At 40.2% G+C, this 20,627-nt stretch overlaps 2 protein-coding genes across 5 annotated transcripts in view; one reads left to right on the plus strand and one right to left on the minus strand.

Moving 5' to 3' along the window:
* The window catches only part of RBM27 (RNA binding motif protein 27), a 53,977-nt gene extending 52,879 nt beyond the window's left edge, over positions 1 to 1,098 (minus strand). For 3 of the 4 annotated variants that reach the window (XM_006204491.4, XM_072955528.1, XM_015239430.3), the window contains exon 1: positions 826 to 1,048. In XM_006204491.4, coding sequence (XP_006204553.1) covers positions 826 to 884 — 59 coding nt within the window. In that variant the 5' untranslated portion in view covers positions 885 to 1,048. Of the gene's footprint in view, positions 1 to 825 lie in introns of all 4 variants that reach the window. The other variant, XM_072955529.1, reaches the window with a different exon arrangement.
* A 12,906-nt stretch (positions 1,099 to 14,004) lies between these two features.
* The window catches only part of LARS1 (leucyl-tRNA synthetase 1), a 55,683-nt gene continuing 49,060 nt past the window's right edge, over positions 14,005 to 20,627 (plus strand). The window contains exon 1 of the mRNA XM_006204493.4: positions 14,005 to 14,169. Coding sequence (XP_006204555.1) covers positions 14,164 to 14,169 — 6 coding nt within the window. The 5' untranslated portion in view covers positions 14,005 to 14,163. The remainder of the gene's footprint in view (positions 14,170 to 20,627) is intronic.

The following is a 20,627-nucleotide window of genomic DNA, read 5'->3' on the forward strand; positions in this document are numbered from 1 at the left end:
CAACATCTGTATCTAAAAATCCCTAGATGCTGCCGGTATACCCCTTCCCGCCCGCCCTCTAATAATATTACTAGGTACCAGGGCAGCCTTCTCAACCCCCCCAATCAAAATCTCAGTTTTTTCTCAACCTGTAATGGTATTTAAAAACCACCAGTTCTCCTGACACCATCAACTTCTCAATATTTCAAAATCCCTTAATATCCTTATCAGCTTCCCAATAATTCCTATAACACTTCAATACCCACAAATCCCTTTCAACTACCCCATACTTCAATTAAATATTCTTGAACCCTTAGAACTCACCAGTAATCTCTATAAATCCCTCAATGTCCCTACTATCTCTTTCTCTCTTGATGTTTTTAAAAGGCCCTCGATACTCTGCTTCTAGATCTTTTAGTCCCCGGAATAATATTGTTTGTAAAGCCCTCGATATCCTGCTACTCCCTTCCAGTGCCCAATATTCAAATTTTAAAATCCCTCGACAACCCTGCTTTCTCTCTGAGTTCTCAAATAGCAGTATTTTAAACTCCCTCACTATTCCTGCTACCCCTTTGAGCACCCCAGTATTTTTATTTAAAAAGCCCTCGCTCTCCTTGCTCCCCCCCCCCCCCGGTCCCAGAGCCACATCGCCTCTACGCCCCTTGCTCTCCCTCCGCCCCCCCAACCCCCCACAATGGTGATAGTACTACAGAGAAGACAACGCCGGGACCTCCGGACCGCGGCCCCTCCGCTCCGCCCTCCCCCACGCCGCTTCCCCTCCCCCTACGCCACCGCGGGCCCCCAACGCCCACGTTCGCCGGCCCCGGCCCAGCCTGGCTCACTCACATCGGCTCCAGTAACTTGGCCAGCCAGGACTTGAGGGCATCCACATCCTCTATGAGCATGGTGCAGGGAAGGCGGGCTCGGCCGCCGCTCTTGTTCGGGCCTGCCGCCGGGAGCCACTCACCGCCTCCTCACGCCTTCCTCACAGCTCCCGGTGCCCTAGCCCACCGGGCATCTTAGGAGACTTCAACCTACTCCCCGAGCCGGGGCCTAACAGGAACTAACCCAAGAGCCCTCACTCAACCTAGCACGACGGCTCAGGTGGGCGGGAGACAGCGACAAGTGGCGGACGCGAGAACCAATAGAAAGGAGAGGGCCGTGCGCGCGCAGCCAATGAAAAGGCTCGTTCGCCCCGCCCGCCGGTCGTACCCGGTGAAGGAAGAGGGATCTATCAAGGTAGGTAGAGAGCTTACGTGAACTCCTGGTGCAAGATGGTATCTTGGAGAAGGTGCTGTGGCGCTTAAAGGGGCCGCGGCGCTTTTTTTGACCATGCCGCCGCCCGCCGCGGAATACCGGTATCTGCTGCTGGGAGTGCCTGGGGGAACCCGGCGAGCCCCTCAGCCTGGTTCCTTCCTCGCGTTTTTCCTGGAAACACACACTCGTGTCCCGAAATGACTCAGCTGTAGTAAATCTGCAACACAACGTGAGATACGTTCACGTTCGACACTTTGCACAGAACGCAAAATTACACTTTTTTCCCTCACACGCTCGTCTTGCTCGGCACACACGCTTGTATTTTTGGCTGCTGTGCTTAAATTACGCAGAATGCTTCTTGACAACCATGCTCTGGACTCCAATAATCGTCATTTTTAAAACGTGGCGCAACGGATGTAAAAGGCTGAGGCCATTTCAATTTTACCGATATTTTAAACGTATTCTTTATTTGAGGAGAAAAAGGATTCCAAGTTTTTTAATATATAATTCTCTTTTCATTGCATAGGTAAAATTCGGTAGAGGTTTTTGTGCAGGGAGAATTTTGGTCAGCAAAAAAAGTTTTTTAAAATAAATATTTTCAATTGAAACCACTGAATAAGGCAATTTAGTTTGTGCTAGGTGACAAATCCCTTTTGGAATTTTGAAATTACTGGCTTGGCACTGGTGTTAGACTGTTTATTCAACAACAAATACTGAGCACCTGCTATATGCCAGCAATGTGTAAGGCACTAGGATTCCAGTAGTGAGCAAAACAAAACAAGAGTCCCTCCTCTTAGAAAGCCGAACAGTTTATGGGATTATGCATTATAATCATAACACTTCGAAAAATTCCTGATGGACACACACCTCATATAAAAAAGATGGGTTATTCCAAGATAAGCAGGTATACTAGAGAGAGAGAGAGCAAGTTTAGGCATACTTTTTCTATAAAAAGCTAGATAGCAAACTGTTTTGGTTTTGTGGGCCATGAGCTCTCTGGCAACTACTCAACTCTGCCCTCTTGGCATGAAACTGGCCATAGGTGTGTATTATGTAAACAAATGATTGTGGCTGTGTTCCCTTAAAACTTATATGAAAATTTCCATTTTAAGAGAATTTTCACATGACACAACATATTATTCTCTTGAGGTTTTTTTTTTTCCCACCCCCCAACCATTTAAAAGTGTAAAAGCTATTGTTACCGGTGCCCAGAAACAGGAGCCAACAGTGTTAGGTTTGCTGACCACAGTTTGTGGACCCCTTATGAAGAGTAATAAAAGCAAAACACCTTTAGAAATCATCTTATGAACCTCCGTCACCGACACCTTCTCCCCAACTTTGCAAATGAGGGAGAGAGCCCAGAGAGACTGAGTGGTTTACCCAGAGTCACATGTGTTTATAGATGGAGCAGAAGGAACATCCAGGTCTAGCAACAAGCCCAGAGCTTTCCCACAGTCAATTGTTGCCTCCTCTTCCCTCTCTCCTCCTCCCCTTCTTCCTTTATGTTTATCCACATTTCTCCTTCACTTCTTTCCAGTAGAGATGAGGTGTTACCCCTAAATGACAGAAATTTTTAAAAAGAGAAATAAATGTACAAGTGATTTGATTAGGCCTGGGGCTAGGCGAGAACTTGATAGTACAATAGATACGGAACAGGCATTGCCTTTATCACAGTAAATCACTCCTCTGCAAGAATTTCAAAGCGCTGCTCAGATATATTTATAGAACAAGTTTTGCAGGCCTTATTTCAGAGATGAGGGTGCTGAGATATCGGCTTCCTAGTGGCCAAGGGCATTATTTAACCAAGCACATTTACAGAGAGTAGAACAGACATGATTACAGTAGTAATATCTGGGTGTAACGACTTTGGATAGTTTTTCTTTTTTCCTATTTTTTAAATTGTGATGTTGTATTACTTTTCTAAACTGAATAGACTATATACAGGTATATATGTTCCATATAAAAACCAGTGCTTTGAATGTAGATATGGAACCCCAAACTGTATCTTGAGAAAGCAGTGTCTATAGATGAGTTGCTCTTCCGGAACTGGAAGTGGGATACGGTGTAGTCAATCCCTGCCTCACACCTGGCTCTCACCATTTGTTAAATAGTTGCTTCCAATTTAGTCAGTAACCATGGCTTAGAATTTTCCATATACTTTATTCAGTAGCATCCATTATATGCACAGAACTGACTCATATTCAGGTCATGAATGAATGAGGCACTGATTTCAGTCATTCAGTTATTGGGCTACTCTGTAGGCAATGCATACATATATGTATTGATTCAACACACCTATTGAGTGCTGATTTCCAGGTACCAGATTCTGTGTTTTGGTGGGGACAGAGACAAAAGTTTGAGAAATGTGCCTTTTGGCCTCAGATTCTGCTGGTCTAATAATTAGGCATTGAAAATAATAATCAGAGCCAAAGTTGTTGAGGACATACTCAGTGCTGGCCCTATGCTAAATATTTCAGTGTATTGTCACCTGTCATCCTCACAATACCCCTGTATAGTAAACAGTGTTCATAGACAAAAGAATTGCAGCCTAGAAAATTCATGAAAGCTAATGAGTGAAAAGGCCCAGCCTTGACCACATGTGTTTCATCCAAAGCCCACACCTCTAATCTTCTCTTAACCACCTCCACTCACAAACACTGAAATATGAACTACATGGTTCATTCAAAATTTATTCAACAAATATATATTGAACCCAATATCATCTATTAGGCACTGTTCTTGGATAATACAGAGTACGATTGATTTTAAAATATTGTTCTTCCCTTAGTTAAGGTGAATGTTAAAATGGAGACTTAACAATCATTGACTGTTTTCTCAGTTTATTTTCACAGGAAGAGAAAGAAAGAGACGCCAATTTATCTAAGAAAAAAGAGTGTATTAATATGGGACATTGATGAGAGAGTGACTACAAGAAGAAAAGATATCTAAACCATCCTTATTCAAACCAATTTCCCTTTCTTGGCTTGAGAGTAACTCACCAAAAAGAGTAGTCAATGGTGTGATCTCACTCAAGTGTTGACAGGGGTAGATAGGCATTCCAAAATCAAGGTGGATTATGCCCATTTGTTCGTTTGTTTGTTATGGTCCTTATTCTCCACTCTGTGGCTAAGAATGTCCCAGATGTACAGTAAAAGAAGTTTGAGGGTCATTTTTAAGGTTTTCTCTATGAAATTTACAATCACAAGATGCTTCCTTTACATGTAGTTAAATTAAGCTTTGGTAGAATTTCAGACTAAGAAGCTTATACTTACAAACAGAACCTCTCATGTCTGTGCCTTTGTAAATGATCAGCTAATTAAACAACATACCCATCAAAATATCAGTCTTTCCTGAGTTTGGGTCACCTGGAGCAGCCTGTCTGGCTCAGAGAAAAGTCACTTCAATAAAGGTCGCTTGAATCTTAGTTATGCAAAAGACAAGGTGAGTTAGCAAACAGTGAGTCAATCACTGGGAACAGTCTCTCTTCGTTATGAAAATGTAGATTTGTTTTCCTAAGAGAACTGTGTTGTAAGGGTTTTTTTGTTTTTGTTTTTTTTTTTAAGTTACTTCACACTAAGCACCTATAAGAATGGATAATATATATAAAAAAAACTGACAACACTGAATGCTGATAAGGATGTAGACAAACTAGATCACTCATGCTTTGTTAGTGTAATGTAAAATAGTACGGCCACTCTGAAAAACTCTTTGGTATTTTCTCAAAGATTAAACATGCAACTATGATATGACCCAACAATTATACTCTTGGGCAGAGAAATGGAAGCCTTTTATGTTTACACACACAAACCTGTACAAAAATGTTTATAGCAGCTTTATTTATAATAACCAAAACCAAGAATCAGCCCAGATGACCTTAAACCAGTGAATGGTTAAACTATGTGATACATACATACAATGGAGTGCCACTCCATGCCTTCTTCCAACAAGGAAGGAACTCCTGATACATGTAGCAATCAGGATGAATTATACTGAGTGAGGAAAAAAGCCAGCCCCTAAAGATTACATATTGTATGGTTCCATTTATATAACACTTTGAAAATGACATAATTTTAGGAGCAGAGGACAGGGATGGGGGTGTGGAAGGGTAGTGGGTGCGGTTTTAAAGGGCAATAGGAGGTATCCTTGTGGTGTGGGAACCATGCGGTGTCTTAACTGTCAGGGTAAGAACAGGAACTACAAGGGTGATGATAACATTGTATAGAATTATACACACACTGCAAACAGGCAAAATGAATGCACATAAAACATGTCAATGTCAATATTCTGATTATGATATTATACCATAGTTTTGCACATGTTACCATTGGGGGAAATTACGAAAAATGTACAGAAGTTCTCTCTGCCTCATTTCTTAGAAGTGCATTTGACTCTGTAAGTATCTCAATTAAAAAAAAAAAAAACGAAAAGGTGCTTCACACACTGAGAGCAGTGTCAACAGGGAGAAAAAGTTGAAGTGGCATCTCTGAGTGTGTGCATACCAGAAGTAGTCCTTGCCCCATTCTCCAAGGATTTCATGGGGACCCAGGTCTACCATCCTTGCAGATTAGAAAGGCATCCGGGAGAAATGTGCAAAGCTCCGCTGCAGTACTGAGCTTTTTTTTTTTTTTTTTAAGCATGAAACAGCAACAGTGGACTGACCGGTCTCCAGGCCCCTCTGGTTATTCCTCTGATATCAGAAGACAACTGCGCTCTCTTCCTTGGATTGAATAAGCCCCATGGGATTTGGACACATCAAATGGTAATAACTCATACTTCTCAAGTGCCAGGCACTCTGCCAACCAACTTTGCATGGATTCGCCTCTTGCACTTCCTGCATTCTGCCTTTCCTTCTTTCAAGAAATATTGATTACAATTTGATCGTAGGCAAAGCAGTATGATAGTCCCTGGGGTTACGGCAGTGGAGAAAATAGGTATTTTCTTGGAGATGTATTTTAGCAGAAAGAGAATGATGATAAATAAACAACTCTATCATAAGTCAGGTGGGATACATTTTACAAAGAAAAATAAGGCAAAGTGAGGGGAGAGAGAGAGTGACGAGGACTCTGAGCAGTGGTCTGGAGGAAGTAAGGGTGTTAATCTTGTGGTTATCTCGTGGAAGAGCTTTCCAGGGAAGTGCAAAGACCCTGAGGCAGGAACTAATTTGGCAAGTTTGAGGAGAGGAAAGCAATGGAGCAGGAACAAAGTGAAACAGGAGGAAAGTGATGGGAGAAGAGGTTAGAGACGTAGTGAGAAGCCAGATCATGGAGTACTTTGTCAGCCATGGTAGGGACTTTGGTTTCTTATTCGGAGTGAGACTGGGAGACACTGAAGGTTTTAAGCAGAGGAATAAAATTATCTGATTTAGTTTTTTATTTTTGAACAGGATCAGTGTAGCTGCCTCGTGGTTATCAGACTGGAGGGGACAAAAGTGGAGGTAGGGAAACTGGTTAGAAATCAATAATCCAAGCAAGATATGATGGAGGTTTAGACTAGACTAGCACTGAAAGAGATGTTAAGAAGTTGGATTCTGGACATATTTTGAAGGCAGAGTCAATGAGTTTTAGTGACATTAATTGTTGGTATGAAATACAAAGAGAAATTCAGGATGACACCAAGGTGTTTGGCCTAAGATGGGGAAAATGAGGAAGGAGCAGATTTAGAGAATGGTTGGTAGATCTTGAATTAAGTTTGGGACATAAATAGGACATTAGACATTGTCTTAGACATGGGACATGGTGGTAACCCCATCATGGCCCCCAATGATCCTTACCTCCTGTTCTCACCCACGTGTACTTTCCTCCTATACTGGATCAAAGCTTGCCTGTATGACCAATAGAATACACTGCAAGTGACAGTCATTGACTTCCAAGTCTAGGATAAAAAGCAATGTAGCTCCTGTTTTGGTTCTCTTGTTCTGAGGAAACCCAGTTACTGTGTCCGAAGACACTCAATCAACCCTTCAGAGAGGCCCACAAGGAGACTTCTTACCAACATCCAGGACTAACTTTCCAGCCTTGTGAGTGAGCCACATTAGAAGCAGATCTTCCAGTCTCCATCAGACCTTCAGATGACTGCAGCCCTGGCCAGCATTTGACTGCAATTCCATGAAAGCCCCTAAGCCAGAGCCACCAAGTCAAGCTGCTCCCAAACTTCTGACCCATAGAAACTGTGAAAGGTGATAAGTGGTTATTGTTTTTTAAACCACTAAGTTTTGGGGTAATTTGTTAGGCATGATAGGTAATTAATATAAAAATCCAAATGAAGATGTCAAATAGACAATTGGATCAGTGAGTCTGGAGTTTATGAGAGATTGGGCTTGGTGTTAAAAACTGGGGATTCATCAGCATGTAAAGTGTGTTGAAAACCATGGGCCTGTTTAAGATCATCTAGGAAGTGAATGTATCTAGAAAGAAAGGCCATTAGGGCATTCTCTTATTTAGAAAGAAGGGGAGTAATATCCTATAAACTGAGAGGGTATGTCCAGTGAGGCAGAAGAACAGAGAAGAAATGTGTCTCAGGGAAGATGTAGTTTTCAACTTGTCAAATGTAGTTCTTGTATCAAGTAAGATGAGGACACAGACTTGACCATTGGATTTGGCAGCATGGAGATCATTTGATGACCTGGACAATTCCATGGAATAGAAGGGTGAACACCTGATTAGAAAAAGTTCAGGAAAGAAAGGGAAGTGAGGAATCAGAGACAATATTGACGCTTTCTTGAAGGGTTTTGCTGTAAAGGAGATTAGAGCAATGAAGGTACCAAAGATGTCGTGGGGTAGAGAGGATAGGGTTTGTTTGCATTTTGTTCTATTTTTCTTTTGCTTGTCTTCTTGCTTGCATTAAGTTAGAAATATGAATGCAGGTAAGTATGATCTAGTATAGAAAGAAAATTTGATGATGTTGAAGGTGCGGTGGGCAGCTGGAGGAATAAAATCTCTTAGTAGGAAAAGACAATGGTACTTGAGTGTACAAATGGAGTGTAGGTCTTAATAGGAGCTGGGAGGAAAATAGAGCACATGTTAAGGGATGGCAGTATGATGGTAGACATAGTAAAGGAACTCATGGAAGTTCTTTACTGATTGCTTCTGTGTTTTCAGGGAATTAAGAAGCAGTCATCAGTTGAATGTGAGGAAGGGGTACTGGATGCTTGAGAAGAGAGGAGTGAGGATGAAGCATCTTAGGTTTCCCAAACATTTCAAGCTCATTCTCACCTCAGGGCCTTTGCACTTGCTGGTCCTGTTGCCTGGAACTCTTATCCACACATCTTTTGATGGTTGCCTTTTTCTTGTGAGCTCAAATATCACCTCCTTAGGAAGGCCTTCTCTGACCAACCCATCTAAATTAACAAACCCATGTCCCTCCTCTAGTTATTCTGTTACATAATCCTGTTTTATCTTCTTCACAACATTTTTTGTGGTCTGAAACTTTTTCATTTATTCACTTTCTCTACCCTATTCTAACTAGAATTTTCATGAGGTCAAGGATTTTGTCTTCCTTGCTCACATTATATACTTGGCACTGAAAACAAAACCTAGTATACAGTAGAAGCTCAATAAATATCAATGAATGGCTGCAAAAGTCATCAAAACTGTATTACTAGGTAAGTAGTACTATTATCACCATGCCAGGCAGATCAAGTGATTTGCCCAAGGTCACATAGCAAGTTTGGAATCGGTGGGGTGGTGGTGCCCATGATTCAAAGGCAGGCAATCTGGCACTAGAGCCTATATTCTCAGACACTGCATGGAAGAGCATCTAGAGGAAGGTACTGGCTTCTGCCTAGTAAGTTAATGGCAGCCTGACCAATTAATAGGAAAAAATAAAAGTAATACCACAATTATACCCCCAGTTTATATAGTTTAGATCATGGTTTCATTGATATTGTAAAAATAGGAATCTTAAATGTTGTAAATTCACAAAATAAATTAAAAAAATATAGTCACTGAAATTGGAATCAATAATAGAAAATTGATTTTCTTTACCTATTTCTTTTTTTTTACTTTCTTTTTTAATTTTTGAGGGGTAATTAAATTTTTATTTATTTGTTTACTCAAATAGAGGTTCTGGGGATTGAACCCAGGACCTCATGCTTGCTAAGCATGCACTCTGCCACTGAGCTATATCCTCCCCCCACCACCTGTTGCTTTGTTTTTACCCCTTCCTTTCTTCTTTTCCATCTGCCTGTTCTCTCCTTCCTTCCTTCCATTTCTTAAGAAGCCCCAGACTGCTCCACAATGGTGGTGGAAATGGTGGTAGCAATTTGGAGAGGTAGGCTATTTAGGAACCACAAGCAGCATTTTTATGACTCAGGTGTCACATTTCACATATGACCCATGACAGGGCTGGCAGTGCTCTGTGGAATGGTGGCAAGAGCAGGCTGAAGCATGTGGATCCTGAGTCTGGACTGGCATGGTGTGAGTGAATGATTTCTAATTCTGGAGAATTACAAGTATCACCACTGTAAGCGAAATCTAGGCAACAGGGGTTTCTTGAAATTTTGGTACCTGAGAAGTGCAACTTCTCTAAATTGGTTATATTTGTCTAAATATAAAAGTCTCCCTAATTAATAGGGCTACTTGTTCCTAGCTGAAGTCAGTCAGATTTAGAATTCCCATGAATTAAATGATGACCTTAGTCCGTTCAGACTGCTGTAACAAAATAGCACAGACTGGGTGCTTACAATCAGCTGAAATTTATGTCTCACAGTTCTGGAGGCTGAAAGTCTGAGATCAGGGTGCCAACATGGCTGGGTGAGAGCCCTGTTTCAGGTCCAACACCTCCCTTTGTCTCTTCATGAGGTGGAAGGGGGTGGGGAGCTTGTGGGTTCTCCTGTATAAGAGCATTAATCCCATTCAAAAGGGCTTCATCCTCCTGACTAAGTACCTCACAAATCTTAAGCCATTGCAGTGGGCATTGGGATTTTAACAAATGAATTTTGTGGGGACACAAACATTCAGACCATAACACTGATCAGGCTGGCTTCCAGTATTCACCACTTCTCTTTCTTTCTCCCTAACTTAATATTTCTTGAGCGTTTGAACCACACGTTGGGCTAATCACCTTGCTTGGTAAAGTTCATTTTATTCTCACAGCAAGCCTAGGAGGTAGGCGTTATCAGTATCCGCATTTTACATGTGAGGAACCAGAGTCCCCAGGTTGAAGGAACAGGGCTAGCATGAGAACAGAGCTGCAAGTCAGACTCAGGCATCTTACTCCAAAGCTGGTGAGCACATCCAGCGCACACACTCTTCCTCTGCTGCCCATTAGCTGTTGGAGGTTGCACACAGAGCAACCCCAGGAATGGCTCAAGTCCATAAGTCCTAGAAGGGTCTTTTCTTTTTCTCTTTGTACTCAATGCCTCTATCATTAAAAAAAGAAATCTGTTTGCCATTCAGGAAGCATAAAACTAAAGGTGGAATACTAATGTAGGAACAAAAAAAACATTTAAAAACAAAAGGTGGCTAATAGGTTAGAGGAGTGATAATCATATTTATTGAGTGCCACGTGTCTGTGGAACAGAAGTATGAAAATAAACGCCCATGATTCCTTCCTTGGACTGTGTCATATAAAGGGAGGGATGGTAGGTAAATAGGCGTGAAAAACAAATAAAAAGGGACTCCAGACAAGCCAAAGCTAATGATAGCCTTATGGATCTAAATTTAGAAATGCTGATTCAATTGAATTGAGTAGAGTGACCAGTGGGGTGAGTTTGGGGAAAAAAAAAAACAAAAAACCAAAAAACAAGGTGGAAGTGAGTTTTGTTGCGCAGTTTTTAGAATGAGTGCAGTATGGTCTGAGAGTTGACGACGGTATACCACACAATTATACGATGATAATTAGCTCAGTTAGGCAAGGAAAGAGATTATTATGAGGTACAGGTAAGCTTTTTCTTTTTTAATCAGATTAATGTTTATAGACCAATTTTCCTAAAATAATAATAAAAACAGCTGACATTTTAAAGCACTTATTATATGCCAGGCATATATATATATATATTATATATATGTAGGCTTTATACCCATATGTATATTATTTTTTTAATCTTCATAGCAATCCTATGAGGCACTTACTATTATTACCTTTATTTTACAGCATGGTTAATTGAATTGCCCGAGGTCACCCAGCTAGTAAATGATGAACTCAGCCTGATTCAGAGCCTGAGCTCTTATCCAGTATGCTACCTTTCTAACTTCATTTATCTAGAGAGGATATTCCACATGGCATGGTGAAGAATCGACAATTTCCAATTATAAAGCCATATTATTAAGCCATAATAGCTTTCATTTTCTCAATATCTCTTGACTCTTTTTACCTTTCTCCACCTTGACTGCCACCACCATAGTCTGCTTCCACTTTTGCTCCCTCCCAATCTTTCTTCAGGAGTGTTCTTTATAAAACACACATGGGACCATGTCCCTTCCTCACAGAAAACACTTCCATGACCTCCCATAGCCTCTCACTGCTTCAGTGTTTGCCTTTTCCAATAGAAGGAGGTGACTGTGCCTTGTCTTGTTCAAGTGTTGTGTTTCCAACATCTAGGCTAGGGCCTTGTACAAAGTAGTGGCTAAACAAATTTTGTTGAATGCATGAAAACCAAATCACCCTTGAAAAAAAGAATATTTGTCATTTAAATAGGAAAATTAAAAAAGGTGAAGTTGGAGGCATGCAGGTAGGTTTTTCATAATTTTTATTATTTGTCATCACACAATGACTTGTTTATTTTCTTCTTTGATGGCTCATGCCCTTTAGACTGTAGGCTCCATGAGGGCAGGGGCCATGTCTGTCTTGTTCCCTGCTATATCCTAGCTCTATGTTAGGTTCATAGGAGGTGCTTAATAACTGTTTGTTGTTCAATTACCAGTGTGGATTGGAAGCTGTGAATCGAAGATGACAAATAGTACTGGGTAGGGCAGAACTGGAACAGGAAAGTATAACCATAGTTATAAGAGCTGTGGAGGATGAGAATTCTTTCATTCATTCAGTAAGTATTTATAAGGTACTTACTGTGTATCAGACACTGTGCTAGGTAGCCTCTGATGTCATGGAGCTTACTGTCCAGTGATAAATCAACAGGCAATTAAAGTTCAGTGACATAGATTTCCCAAGGGAGAGCAGGAAGGGGGTGCTTCAGGGAACATCTAGGAAAAGACATTTAACAAAGACTTGGTCTGTTAGGAAGTGATGTCTAAATGGTTGATAGCTAAAGGAGGAGGGTGTGGAAAGTGATGGAGAATATTTGTATGTGTGAGTGCCCAGAAGCAGGAGAGCTGCTGGTAGGTTCTCTATAACCTAAAGTTCCTTCTTCTAAAAATTTTTTATTGAAGTACAGTCAATTACAATGATCAATTTTTGGTGTACAGCACAATGTCCCAGTCATGCATATACATACATATATTCGTTTTCATATTTTTCTCCATTAAAGGTTACTACGAGATACTGAATGTAGTTTGCTGTACAAAAGAAAGTTTTTTAAAAATCTATTTTTATATATAGTGGCTAACATCCTTCTTAACTTCCTTTTTTTTAACATTTTTTATTGATTTATAATCATTTTACAATGTTGTGTCAAATTCCAGTGTTCAGCACAATATTTCAGTCATTCATGGACATATACACACTCATTGTCACATTTTTTTCTCTGTAATTTATCATAACATTTTGTGTATATTTCCCTGTGCTATATATACACTGTAATCTTGTTTATCTATTCTACAATTTTAACTTCCTTTTATCCAGCAACTGAGCCCATACCATATGCCAGGCATTGTTTTAAGCTATCATTAAATTTGTATTTGAACTAGTTGTTGGAAAATATAAGTATAATGTATATTACACATATATAATTTAAAATTTATTTTTCTTAAAAATTTTATTACCTTTTTTTCCCCTTTAAGAAGACACACTTTGGGCAGGGCGCACTCCCCGCCCCACTCGCTGCTCCCAAGTGTTTTGCAGATGCTTAACGAATGTTTGCTGAATTAATAAAGGCATGCACGTGAGACTAACTAATCTGACCACTATAAAATAAAAAGCCTTGGATCAACGCTTTTCAATATATCTTCCTTCGATGGTGGTAATGTTCTATGTCCTCAGCGTCCAGATATGGTAACAACTAGCCACAGGGACCTTCCAGCACATGAAGAGTGACTACCGCGACTGAAGAACTCGATTTTAAATTTTACTTAATTTTAATTAATTTAAATTTAAATAACCACATGTAACTAGTGACTTACACTTCAGACAGCTCAGCCTTGGATGGTAAGAGGGATGAAAAAGTCTGAGACGGGCACTGGGACCAGGTACAAGGTTTCCAGCCTCTTTTGTAAAAAAAATGGAGATTGTTAATAAATGGCTATAAAATGCCTAAATTCTGAACTTTTGAATGCCACTGACAGTCATAAATACCTGTGCGCAGTGGCAAGCCATAATTAACATCTCAGTCACTTAAGACTAATACACCTTGCATCCTGGCATTTAGACAAGACACCTAACCCAACGCCATAGGGTGAAAAGGTTGAAAGCTAGGGAACTCCACGTCACTCACGGCGCGCTCGCGGCCTTCGGCTACACCGAACTACATCATGGGCTTTGTAGTTCAACATGCCCGTGACGCCACTACCGGTGTTCCCTCTGAGTGGCTTATCAGGTAGACTTCCGATAACCTGTTGTTCTCTGGGAATTGTAGTCAATAGATGCCTGCCGGACGTGGGCTCTACAGGCCTGGGAACTACAATTCCCGGCAAGCTAAGAGGTGCCCCCGGAGGTAATTAGTCAGCCGGTGATTGCCTCATCAGGTGTGAAGTGTGTGCTATAGTGTCGTGGTAGGCCTGGCTGCCTCGAGAGGGAGGGGAAGGGCTGTAACCACTCCTTTGAGGGGGAATCACCGAGGTCACTGTCGTGGGTTTGCACAGTCGGCTGGGCGGCGCCATGGCGGTGAGTTTTGGCGGGAAGCGTGTCCTCTTGGCCGGGCTCTGGAACCGGGCTGGCTAATCCGTCTGCTTTTGCCAGAAACTAGGGGCTCCATGTGGTAGCCACTGTCCTAAAGGGAAAAACCCCATTCTAAAGATGGAGGAGGCATTGCCTCCCACGTTTAAGTGAGGATGTGCCTTTTCTTGCTACCTGAAGATCCAGGAACTGATAACTAACTTTACAGACTACTTAATGTCACGTTGTGTTATTTGACCAAGGTTTCGAAAAACCGATTTGGAGAGAGAGGAGTATATAACATTGATTCCTCATTTCAACAAAAAATTGTTGAGCGCCTCTTTGTAAAATAGACAAAAATTTCTGCATTCATGGTGTCTGTGTGCGCGCTACATTCTAAAGTATGTGGTAAAATATGCCAGGTGCCGGTAAGTGCTATAGAAATAAATAGAGCAAGAAGAAGGGTTCAAGAAAACCTTTGCTGAGAAGGTGACAGTTGTGGCAAAAAGAAAGTAAGGGAGCAAGCCGTGCAACTATATGGAGGAAAAGATTTCTGGGCAGAGACAACAGTGTGAGTGAAAAGCTTGTACGGAGGGTTGTATGTCCAAAGGACAGTGATCCGGGGGAGATGGGGATGGGTGTGTGGTGGTGGTGAGGAATCTTATAAAGGAGAGCAGAGGAATGGGATAAAGATGAAGATTAAAAAGAGGGCTTTTTTTTTTTTTAAAGACAGGAGAAAGTATATAGTGCTTGTATGCTCATGGAAATTATCCTGTAGAAAGGGAAAGCTGATGCAGAAGAGATAAATGATTGCCGGAGTGATGGTCCTGAATAGAATAGAGGGGATGAAATCAGGTGTGTCACATATCACAGGGGAGGGGTTAAATAGTACCACAGTCACCTATAGCACAGGAAAGAAGGCAGAGTATATGGGTACAGACGCATGTGTTTGGGTGGATGTGATGAGGGAGGCTGAGGAAATTTTCTGTTCACTTCTGTTTTCTCATTGAATTAGGAACCAAGTTTATCAGCTGAAAATAAGGATGTTTAGAGGTTTGAGAAGGGAGAAGATATGAAACAATTGTCTAGGACATTGCTGTTACTAGAATTTCCTTTGGTGATGAAAATGTTCCATCATTGTGTGGCTAGTACACTTGAAATGTGGCTAGTACAATTGAAGGACTAAATTTTTAAATTTAGTTTTTTTTGTTTATTTTTGTTATTTTGAGGGGGTAATTAGGTTTATTTATTTTTAGAGGAGGTACTGGGGATTGAACCCCCAAGACTTTGTGCATGCTGAGCATGCACTCTACCACTTGAGCTATACCCACCCCGCTGAAGGACTGAATTTTAATGTAATTTTAAAATTAAATAGTCACCTGTCACTAGTGACTACTGTACTGGACAGTATACACATTAAAGTTTGAGAAGCACTGGTCTAGGGGAAGGAGTAACTAACTAGATTTCAGAAATTAGCAGTATTCCTGGGCATCACTTGACATTAGTGGTAATGGATTTAAATTGAGACTGGTTAGCATGTTTGAGTTTTTATCTCCTACCACTTTCAGCTGCCTTGATGAAGGGGCAGAGCAGGTGGATAGGAACGTTGGAGCTTGGCCAGGCAAGAATGATGAAGAGAAGGGCAAAGGGGTGATTATATAGATGGACTTAAGGGGCAGAAGTGAAGACATGGGGTGGGAGGGACCCAAGGATTAGTGGAAAAGGGTCAAGATCAGTAAGTCCCAATGGGGTGAGAATTAGTGGAGCTGGAATTCTAGCAGAATTAGGACCAATAATACCAATAATTAACATTTCTTGTGTTATGCGTTAGTGTTTAACATTTTACCTGTATTGTCCCTTGAGTCTGCACACTAATCTGTTTGAGTAGGCACTCTTATTCTCTGCAGTTTACAAATGAAGAAACCCAGGTTTAGAGACTCAACCAAGTTCCCGTAGCTAGTACGTGAAGGAAGTGGATTAGAATTCTAACAGACTGACTCTTTTCTTAGTCACTATGCTGTACTGCTTTCCAGGAAAACCCATTTCTTCTTATTCCTGGTCCAGTACTTTTTCTTTTGTTCCAAGCTTCTCAGTGCCTCCCCACCAACCCTACCCTGCCTTGGTGATATGCCTAGCCAGTATGAAATTTGCAGGTCCTTCTTTTTTTGGTTGGTGTTAATGGGAATGGATTTTTTCAGTTAGGATAACTTTAATACATTTTGTGTGTGTGTGTGTGTGTGTGTGTGTGTGTGTGTTTCTCTTTTAGTTGTCTATAAGGAAATTGGCAGTATTCCTGGTAGAACTTACTGTTTTACTTTACTTTATTCACTTCACTTCTTCACCTCTGAAAATATTTGTGTTTTATTTACACTGTCATGATACTGGGCTGACATTAAAGTTAGTTTTATTGGAAGAATGCAGTAAGAACTCCCTTTAAGAAAGAACAAGTAATAGTAATAATAATGTTAAATGTTTAAATGTATTGATTGCTTATTCTGTGCTAGGCATTAATGTTTTACATAATTTTTCATCAGAGCAACCCTATAAAATTAAGTGCTGTTATTACCTTCTTTTTACTGATTGGGAAAATAAAAAGTAGAATTTTAATTCACTTGGTTCCATTCTGGAGCTCATTCTCTTAATCATTATACTGTTTCCAATTGTAAACTAATTGGGAAGTTTCTTTTGCAAGTACCTTCCTATAATGAAAGTTTTCTAACTTTTTGGAGGAAACCTTAGCAATAGTAAAGTGTATAGAACAATCAACATAGAATAGCATGGATATAAAATTAGTTTTTATTTTATACTTGAATTTGTAAAGAGCAAACATAATTTTTTTCATATTACAAGAATATTTTATAGAACTTTTAACAGTTTTAATGTTTTTTGGTTACATATCAGACTTTTAGAGGAGATACGGGGATGTGATGTAGTAAAGTTAATAACCAACTTAAAAAATTATTGTTCTTAAACTTTTCATTTGGGAAATTTAAATAGTGAACGAAGTAGAGATAATAATAATATTATGTACTTCTACGTACCCATCACCCAGCTTCAATAATTGGCAGTTCAGGGCCAGTCTTGTTTCATACATATCTTCCCTAGACCCTCCCACTCCACCCTTCAGGATTTGTTTTAAGCAAATTCCAGGCACTGTATTTTTTCATTCATGCATATTTTAGTAAGTTTAATGTAATGATAAATTCTCGTAAAACATAAACACAACGCCATTTTGACACCTAATAAAAAGCACATGATGTCTACTTGTCTCCCTGTGGTAATGATTAGCATTATCAAGCATTTACCATGGGTCTGGCACTAGATTAAGTCCTTCATTATTTTATCTCTGTCTTTTTTTTTTTTTTTCCCTTTGGCCTGGCTGCTGGCTCCCAGAGGGGAGGGCAGGTGCACTGGGCAAGGGGACCCAGCAGCCTCTGCCACTGCGCCTGCCCCGGGCCTGCTTTATCTCTTTTAATCCTGTAATAATAGTACGAGGTAGATAAAATTATTATCCTTATTTTATAGATAAGTAGAGAAATGGAGGATGAAAGAGGTTAAGGAACTTGGCTAGGGTTCTACAGCTAGTAATTGGTGGAGCTGGGATATGGCCAGAGTATCAAGAGAAAGCAGAAATGAAAGTCAGAAGACAAAGGTTTTTGTCCAACTTAACCATTTGCTGTTATGATCTCTGAGCTTCACATTCATCACCTTTGAAATGATAATCATTGGTCTTCTTCTTAAGGTGGTTGTTGCCCACCTCTTAGGGTTGTTGTTGACATCAGATAAGTTAATGTTCATAAAAGTTTTAAGAACTGCAGAATACTATGAATAAATGAAAAAGTTTATTATCTAGTTCAGTGATTTACAGGGGTGATGTCCCCCAGTGAACATCTGGTCTGGAGACTGAATGATCACAGTTGGGGGTGTACTACTGGTAGCCACTGGGTAGAAGCCAGGGATATTTCTGCAAATCTTGCAATGCACAACACAGTCCCTGAAAGTGAAGAATTATTTGGCCAAAGTTTAGGAATTCTGATCTTATTAAATAATCTTTTAACTCATTTAATTAACCAATTGTCTAGTTGAGGAACCAATGAAGGAATAATTGAAGCTCAGATAGATCAAGTGACTTGCTCAAAGTTATATAACAAGTTGGTGCTGGGGCCAGTACTAGATTTTATTACAATTGACCTCAGAAGTTTTGAGGAACAAGTTTTTCTGAGAAACAGAGACCTCAAAGAAGAGCTTTTGTGTGTTGAGCATGCTCAGCATAGTGAAAAGAAACACACAGTTCTCTGGAATTTGGGAAGATTCTTGCTTTCATGTTCCTCTTTGAAGTGAGTGATATGGTCATTTTCAAGCAAGAAATACTTGTCATATAATTTCTGTGTCTGTTGGCATTGGATGTGGTGCTGAGGTGACTAAGAAAGTTGCTTTCTCTGTGGAGTTCACAACCCAGGTGGGTAAATGTCTTAGGGATTATCAGGTTGCAAGCAATGGAAGCCAACTCAAGTTGGTTAAAGGGAAGAGGAATTTAGTAATGTTACAGTGGGATTTCATATGACCCATGACCCTAGGATAGAAGGGACGATGAGGCTTCAGGAGGTCCTAGATAACTTTTGCCTTCATGGATTCTTTCTTCTGTAAAAAAATATTAAAAATTTCATTTTACAACTGTTGGTGTAAAGACATAATATGTATTAGTTTTTTTCTTCAACCTAAAAGTTTACTTTTTTCTTTTGATTTTAAAAGAAATTAAAACATTTTTGTGAGCCCCTAGAAGTACTGTGGGCCCTAGGCACTGTGCCTGTTCCACCTATAGCAGGAGTTGTGCAGGTTGTTTTAAGGGCCAGGTGGAAGTGACTTACTTTCTTCTGCTCAAACCTCCCTTGCTAAAACCCAATCCCCATAGCTCCAATCTGTGAATTCATCTGGAACCATGGAAGGGCACGCTTAACTGCCTCTGCTGCATGGCCCTGAAGAAGACTGGGCTTTTGTTGCTGAGGAGGAAAGGGAAGGAGTGGATATTGCACAGGCAAACTGCCGTCTCTGCCATCACTTTTTTTTTCAAACAGTAGTCCTTGTATATTAGAATTGAATACAGGGGTCAACATATATAGGAACAGGGAGACGTACTTATAATTTATAGGTTACTTGTTAAGAAGAGAATTTTGCAATAAGGGGGAGCAAAGTAACTGAAAGTCTAAATGAAATCAGTTAGTAGCAAGAACAGAAAGAAGTAGATAGATGCAGGGCCTTCTTTCTTGGAAAAGGAAATATCTTATGCATACTTAGTTTTTGGAAATTCTTGGGAAAGAATCCAAATTGCTTAGCACCCTGATTCAAATATACAACCCAGTTCCTAGTCCATGTTATTTTGTTATGGCCACAATATGCAAAAGCTGGTAATGTGTTACTTTCTTCCCTTTTTAAGTCTTTAAATAGTCAGCAAATATTTGAGAGTCTGCTCTAAGCTAGACATTGAGGATATTATGACAGATGAGACACAATCCCCACCGTGAACAAACTTATAGTCCTATGGGGAATACAGACAGATACTGACACCATGTGATCAGTGCTATCATAAGGGCAATACTGGTAGGTAGGATCATATTAAGAATGGCATCTAATACACTCTTGGGGAATCAGGGCAGATAATTAGCTGAGACCTGAGGGATGAGATAGCCAGGCCAAGAGATTGGTGGGGTATGGGAGCAAAGAGAATAGTTTGAACAAAGGCCCAGAGGGGAGACGGGGAGCTTGGCACACTTGGGAAAATGCAGATGGTTTAACAGTCCTGGAGTGGTGGTGAGAGGGAAGTGGGAGGGGCCTGGCAAAGATGAGAGAAGGGCCTTGAGTGCCAGGTTGAAGAGTATGGACTTTATCCAGAGAGCAGTAGAGAGCCTCTGAAGAGGAATTGACTCTACTAATTTTGTGTTTTGATTCAGTCTCCACTCACAATAATGACCTGGTCAGGATTTATAGAAATAAAAAATTTTACTTGTCATTTTTATTTTCCTTTGATTACTACAGAAACTTACGTCCATGATTTTTCTTTATATGTATATATATGTAAAATATATATACATATATATATTTTTTAATTAAAGTGTAGTCAGTTTACAATGTTGTGTCCCATGACTTTTCAAATTATGGACTTCTTTCTCATTTCCTCTCTGCCTTTGTGGCAAGGTTCTTTTAATCCAGCATTGCACCTCCTACTTTTAGACTGACGTTTCATCTTTCTGTTGCTTGTCCTTCTTTTCTACCTTAAACTTGGCTTAAAAAGGAATAGTAAACTATTCTTTGATTTAAAATATAGAAAACTGATTAGCAGAACAGAGCTGACAATTCTATGATTGGTTTGTACTGAATCTTACCTAATTTTAATACTTTTAATTACTTTTGATTACATAATATACAAGGCATATTTCAGATGGTTATTGAAGAAACAGTGGTATGTTTGG

The sequence above is a fragment of the Vicugna pacos genome, chromosome 3 (assembly GCF_048564905.1).
Source record: "Vicugna pacos chromosome 3, VicPac4, whole genome shotgun sequence".
Taxonomy (NCBI): Eukaryota; Metazoa; Chordata; class Mammalia; order Artiodactyla; family Camelidae; genus Vicugna; species Vicugna pacos.